The 7,277-nt window shown below is 43.9% G+C and overlaps 1 protein-coding gene across 1 annotated transcript in view; it reads right to left on the minus strand.

Annotated features, from left to right (window-relative positions):
• The window catches only part of ntn1b (netrin 1b), a 49,417-nt gene extending 43,773 nt beyond the window's left edge, over positions 1–5,644 (minus strand). Inside the window, exons 1-2 of the mRNA XM_005926669.3 lie at positions 5,364–5,644; positions 4,147–5,194 (exon numbers count right to left, since the gene is read on the minus strand). Of these exons, the coding sequence (XP_005926731.1) occupies positions 4,147–5,161 (1,015 nt within the window). The 5' untranslated portion in view covers positions 5,162–5,194; positions 5,364–5,644. The remainder of the gene's footprint in view (positions 1–4,146; positions 5,195–5,363) is intronic.
• Positions 5,645–7,277: the final 1,633 nt, after the last annotated feature.

The raw sequence follows: 7,277 nt of genomic DNA on the forward strand, positions 1-7,277 counted from the left end.
GGGCGACGACGACGAGAGGGAGAGCGAAGGGACCCGAATGCAGCTTCTATTACAAGGAAACCTATGACATCATTGCTTTGCAGAAATTCTTCTCTCCCGTCACATGGGCTGCTGCTAAGGAGCTGAAATGAGACCCAGATGGTGAGCAGGCCTGGCCCGGCCTAACCTGGCATCCCAGGGGCGGGGAGCGGGTGGCACAGACACCGTCAGCAGAAACGGTGTCAGTGGTGCCACTGAGCCATATTTGAAATCATCATGGCTCAGCGGTAAACTGAACATGAAAGCAGGGCTTTAGATGTGGAGTGGCTCACATGGTTGCGGTGTCCTTGTATCGCCAGGCTCTGGTTCCCTCCTGTCTCCAGCAGTGTCTCCTCTCCCCCCCTCTCTCTCGTTCTCTCTGAACTGCTGCCATGCAAGGTACTCATAACCCGACTGATTTGAAAGTCTGATTCGATTGAATCCAAGTGCACAGCCCAGCTGCACAAATGCAAATGGCCTTAAACACGGACACTTCTTCCAGATGAAAATATTGTGCGACAATATCCACTTTTCCGCTGGCAGTAAGTGCACATTAACATCCATTTTTAACGGATTTTAAAATTCAGATGAAGGCATTTTAAAAACGAGTGCTGCTGTTGGCAGTACTTGAGTGTCTTTAAGAGGACTGTTGGGATACATGTGACCAGAAGAAGCCACTTCAAAGGCAGCTGTAGCATTGATTTGAATTCTTCTGTCATATTTACCGTCAATCCCGGCGGCTCTTTAAAGATACGTGAACGTGCATTTAGATTCTTTATTACAGAGTGTACTGGCAGAGTCAGCCAGCAGCCGTCTGATACAATCACATCCTAATTCAGCTGCCTTGTGGGTGGCAAATAGGTTGGCTCTTCCTCACAAAGATATCTGTGTAGGTTTAATGAATGCCTGACGCCGTTTTCTACACTACAGGGTTGCTCGATGGAATCTCTCCTACAAACACTTTTTTTCCTTACACTTAGAGACACATAAAAGCAGCTACAGGAAAATTCACCTCAAAATTGTATGAGACTGACTGCACCTCCAGTTGTCCGGAGGTTCTAAAAAAAAGAAGAAGAAGAAGAAAGAAAGAAAAGAAAGAAAAATAGAGCATCACGCGGCAGGGTGACAGCAAAAGCAAAAGCATAAATCGAACAAGTGCAAAATTACACGTATGAGTGAAGGGACCATCTTCATCTCGTCTCGAAACCCACTTGGCAAGCCAAAGTTTCCCACAGTACACTCCCCCCTCCCCACCCCCACCTTCACAGCCCATCAGTCACTCAGGCCGGAGAGGAGCAGGGGCCTGACTGTCAGGGGTCAGAGCGCCATATACGCGGAACACGAAGAGAATATGAAGCAGCTGCCTGGGACATGAGAGCCTGATGTGTCACCATATGTGCGCGTTTCCCAACATTATGCATTCCTTTATGGCTCACGGTCAAATCTCATCACGCACTGAGTAATTAAACAAGCACCGAGCTGTGTGTGTGTGCGTGCGCGCGTGTGTGTGTGGCAGTAGTGTCTGTTACGTAATTAAAAAACAGAGAGCTCGCAATAAAAAATATGTTTTGGAGAAAAACCATAGATGCTGCAGTTTTTAACGTGTAACACACTTTAAAAAATGAATTGCGGATTTAAATGATTTGCTGAGCTTTTGTCAGACTTGAAATCACATTTATTTTACTTTCCACGGCACAGTGTTGAGAGCAGCGCCTGCGTGGTTTTGTTTTCACGGCCGTCTCTTTTACTTGCTTACCTTTTCTGTTAGATTGGGTGAAAGTTTCAAAGAGTTTTGAAAGGTCGCGCATAGTAAAGGCACCTAAATGACTCCGGATAGCTGCGGGCCGCACGGAGATTTAAAAGAAGTGGATACTTTTGCCCAACATGCAAAATATTCCCATTTATAATAAGATGATTAAAAACAACTACGCGAGAGATGCAATACCAAAATAAATGATGCATTTTTTATTTCTAATATAAAATATGTGCAAAAAAACAAAACAAAAAAAAACCTCGTGACTATAGAGAGACAGTTTGAGTCTCGCTCTAATCTTTTTTCAGTCTCTTTACTGTAATTTTGAATGTCCTGGGGGTTTTTCTTGCAGCCGTTCGATGTCTCCTTGTAAATGTTGACGTTCCCTTCATATGGAAGTTATGAAGAAACGCTGGGTGGCCAAACGCATTCCACGGGGTGAGAGTGAGAGGGGGAAAGAGCAGGAGGGGGGACCCGTGCCCCTCTTGTTTTATGGTCAAATTTGTCAGTCGTTCACCTCCAGCTGATAGGAATGCTGCTGCCAACGTAAATGCGTGTCTTTCTTTCTTTTCTTTTCTTTTTTTTTTTTTTTTTGATGACGACCCTGCATGCAAAGTCATGGGAAGTTGACTTTGTCCTGAACAATAAGTGAAACCAACTCTCCCATAACCGCTCTCCCTCTCCCTTCCCTCAGCACCGCGATGTCCTCCAGCGGGGAGGAGAAATCCAGACACATCATTAGCGCCACAACTCTGCATCCCCACCGCCAGACCATATGGACCAGAGCGCTCAGTGGAAACAACCCCTCCCCCTGGCTCCTCTTCTTTCATGCAAAAGGTGTCAGGACACCCTTATTATTTTCTCTTAGGGAGACATGATCAGTCTGGCTTTTTTTTTATTATCTGATGACACCAGTCGCACAAAGAAAAGTGAGTTGGTGGTGTAAAGGGGGCCCTCCCTCCCCTTGACAGCGAGATGGATGCCACAAGTGACAAGCCTTTGTTTTAGTAAAATACACTCACATGCTGGCTTTTGCAAGGGCGAAAGGCGGAGGCCAAGGGGAACAACTTGTTCACTTGTTCCGTTTGGTTGAGCAAACCATGGCAGTGTCGGAGACTTTGTTACATTTCCAGGTTCGCTTCGCTTTAAGCTGTTGATATAAACTTTCCTGCTCTCTGTTCAGAAATAATCAGCATCGCAGCAAATACACTCTCCCTACAATTTAAAAAAAAGAGGGGAGATCTGGCTTCAGATCACCCAGCGCTTTGTCCTCCTCTCTGAATAGTTTACTGCCTCTAAAGTGGCAGTTTATACTCTACGTGCCAAAAATGTCAATAAAACCGCCCTAATCGCCCGTCCAATCTGTAATAGCACCTGCTTATGGAAACACAACACGCCCCTGCAGTGTATCTGTGCAGCTGCAATGTTTCCTTTCCTATTAGAGCTGCTACTACAGTCGGAAACACGCGGGGCAAAACGCAGTCACGCATTTGGGCAGGCGCGCTTTGTTTACTGAAACGACTTCCTGCCTTTTCTTTGCTATTCATGGATTTATTGTGGATGTTGATAAAGATCAAAGGTTGACAAAGTGCGTTTTTGCAGAACTGATATGGAGGATGTGAAAGTTGGGAAACAACAGAAAAAGACTTTTTTTCTTTATTTCACGGTGGCGCACCTGCCTCCTAGAAATCATTGGTGTTTCTTTTAGCGTAATTTGTATTTTTTTTCTTCAAACTAAATTGGCGAAATCTTTAATTTGCTGAAACAGCAATTAGTCCTAATTTCTACTGAAAAAAGATCTTGCTTTTTTTCCTGTGGTCGTTTCAACAACAGTTTATTTGGTTTGGGTGATATAAAAAATATAATAAATACCCATATAAATGATAATAATTCACCAATAAGTTGGTTAATTTTCAAGAAAGTATTTTGCAGATATAGACGTTTTAGTTTGAGGGGTTTTCACTGCGCAGGTGCTGAGATTTCAGCTTGTTTTTGACATAAAGGCCTTTTCCTCCTCTTATCCTCCAATAAAATATATTTAGCCAAAAAGAAATTAATTATTTCTAATTTAAGGAGGACCATTTACCATATTTCCCTGTGCGTAAAGTACGCATTTTAGACTTAGGCGCAAAATGATATTTTAAATTGGAGAGATTAGTTATCAGGGGAGTGAGAAAAACAAAAGTAAAGACAAACGAATAATCACCTGGCTAGAATTAAGTGTGTGTGGGTGTGTGTGTGTGTGTGTGTGTGTGTGTGTGTGTGTGTGTGTGTTACAGTAGAAAACGCTGATAACAACACTCATTACGATTATTTTGGCACTGATAAATGCTTAAATATTTCCAGAGTGAAGGGGAAAACAGGGGATCCCTTACCGACACATTCGTTAGCTTCTCTAACCGTGGCGCGCTGCCAGGGTCGGTCGTAGTGGAAAGGTTTGCACCTGTCGCACTCCGGTCCCGCCGTGTTGTGTTTGCACTCGCAAACCAGATTCCCCTCTCTGTCCTTGACGCACTTTGAAGCGTGCCCGTTACACTTGCACCGTCCTCCGACCTGCAGGTCCGACACTGCGTAAAAGTAGGAATCGCGGGCTAGCTCGGAGTCGTCCTCGTTCTCGTCTCCGAACGTGTGAAGCCGGCTGAAGATCACCTTGATGTCCGTGGCTGTCACCCAGTCCTGAAGCACCGGAGAGTTATCGAAGTCGTGTGCCGACGGTCTGCCGTCCAGCGTGCTGAAGGCTATGAGCCCACCTGTCAGCGGGTGCATGTCTGTGTGGGAGTCCGTGCAGATCGCCTCTTGCTCGTTCTGCTTCGTAATTGCTGCCCTGTTCTGCCGGTTGTACATCTTCTTGCACTGAGTGGAATAAAACTGAAAAGGTACCCACGATTTGCCATAGTCCATGGACTTGTAGATCGCCATGGACTCGGGTCTGGGCGAGCAGAACTGCAGGCTCACATAGGTGACCTCAAACTTTTTACCCAAGGACAAGGTGAGAGTGACGTTCTGCGGATACTGCACGTAGTTTTCAGACTGCCAGCAGGTGAGGTTGTGAGGGTTGTTGAGGTCTGTCAGATAGGCAGGTGGATGGGACTTTTTGGGATCTCCGGAGTCGCACGTGTGACAGTCCCTACTCCTCTCCTCTCCTTTTTCGGTCACCACACAGTAGCGGGCGGCCGGAGTGCCGCAGGTGCTGGACACGCGCACGTCCTTCCCAAAAGCAGAGTTGACAAAGTCGGGGATGCATCTCCGAGGATTCCCGTTCTCGTCATAGCACGGGTCCGGAGGGGAAGACTGTGCAGCAAACATGCTGAACCCGTATCCCCCAAAGACACATTTGGTAAGCGCAGAAACTGTCACCAAGGTGACCCAAACCTCCAAAATCCTTTGCATTGTAATCCGTGAGTCGTAGGGGGTGGGTTTGCGCTGAAATGCGACGAGGACAAGATAATCAGTTAGCAGCGCTGCAGTCAGGTATTAAGAAGAAAACAAGACAGCTATTAAACAATAAATAACGCTCACGAGGAAATTAGAGAGTGGGTTAGGACGCAAACAAATGCATGAAAAGAAATAAATGTGTATAAAATATTCTTACAGGGCCAAGAAAACTCCACCTAGACCACTACCTCCAAATATACAGCTCAGCCTGAAAGTGCAGGAGAACTCCAAAGAATTTGGAGAAACAGCCTATCCGATTTAATCCGAAACTACTGCTATAGTTATACTTCCCCCCCTCTTTAAAAAACCCAGAATAAAACCAAGATATGGCAAATGCCCAGCTGGCTCTGACCCTCCTTCTGCCTCTGCCTGTCCACTCAGTCACACCTCTGCCCACCTCTATCTCCTTCTGTCCCATTCCCTCTCTGTTATAATAGAAAAAAGGGGGCTCCGCTCATTCAGTCAGGAGTCGGAGCTTTTTTTTCTCCTTTTTTTTTTTTTTTTTTTTTTTTTTTTTCGAAGTTTGAGATGGAGCAGCGACATCGTCCGACATATTCCGTGAACTACAAGCTTAAAAAGCAAACTCGAAATGAAACTTAAGAGTCATGCAGTCATTTGATTTTTTTCAGCTACCTCTCTCTCTTTAATCAACAGTGTATGTATGTCTTATATAACTAAGATACAATAATAAAAAAAAAACACGTCTAAGATACCATCAATGACCACCGTGGTTTCATCGCTGGTCTTTAAACCACATCCTTATCTTCACGCACAGGAAATCAGCTGCACGTTTGCAGCCCCAGTAAGCTGCAAGTAGCAAGACACAACCTTCCTTTTCATGTCGTTATTGTCTAATGTGCCAGCAAGGGAGTGATGCAACATTGCCTAACAGGCACACTGTACATTAAAAAAAATCATCTGAAGTGTCGTCTCAATGAGATATATAATGAAATATTACATATAAACAGCTTAAAGCCATCTTTTTTTTTTATCATAAGTTAACTTTTGTTAACCTTGTCTTCAGTTTTAATTGGGATTGTTATTTTTGGATTCCATTTATTTTATTTCTTTGAACAAGGTTGTAAAGTCAGATAAAGTAAGTGTTGTGAAAATATGAACGAGTACTTAGAATGTCTTGATACATGCTCAGTCATCCAGGTATAACGAAATCCTTTGAAGGGAAAGAGCATCTTTGAATCAAGGTGGGGGGCTAAGGATACGTCTTTCACCATCTTACAAAGCTGTGATTGGAGCCATTCCCCATCTCTCTGTAAATTGTACGCACCATGACAATTTAGATATTGAAAATGACCTCATGGCCCATCATTCCCCAGTTGGGGAAACCTCTGGTGTTGGAAACTGAAGGAGTCACACACAAGTGGATGAAATGGATTAGGGATAGGGACTATAAATATATATAGTATTATATATGTGTGTGTGTGTCTTTTTTTTAACCATTGTTTATTTTTGGTAACTTGTAGATAAAATTTTACTCTGATTAATGTTTTTAGAAATTGCTGGGTTGTTGATAGGAAAGGGGAAGCTGATAAATGTTTCAGAATTGCAACACTCTTTTGGGTGTTTACGTATGCTGTGATAATGTTAGGTAAAAGAGGAAACATCACAAAACAAAAGCAAATGTAGCACATTGAGCATCACTACTGATACACAAAGCAACAATAAGTTACACTCAGCAGTTTATTTCTTACATTGTGCTAATATTGCGTTGGACTACCTTTTGTCTTCAGAGCTGCCTTAATTCTTAACGGCAGAGACTGATAAAGGTCGTGGAAATATTTGCTAAAAGGGTTTGTTCTGTATTGACATGACAGCATCATGCAACTGCTGCAGATTTGCATGTGCATCATCTGTTAAAGCACATCCCAGTGGCGCTATATTGGATTGAGATCTGATGACTGTGGAGGAAAATTGTGCACCGTGAACTCACTGTCATGTCCAAGAAACCACTGATATAAGGTTCTTTATCCTGCTGGAAGCAGCCAGAGAAGATATCAACAATGTGGTCATAAGACAGTGGATATGGTCAGCAACAATACTCAGGTGCTGTGGT

Source organism: Haplochromis burtoni, unplaced genomic scaffold (genome assembly GCF_018398535.1).
Source record: "Haplochromis burtoni strain Fernald_Lab_line unplaced genomic scaffold, NCSU_Asbu1 Contig_45, whole genome shotgun sequence".
NCBI classification, from domain to species: Eukaryota; Metazoa; Chordata; class Actinopteri; order Cichliformes; family Cichlidae; genus Haplochromis; species Haplochromis burtoni.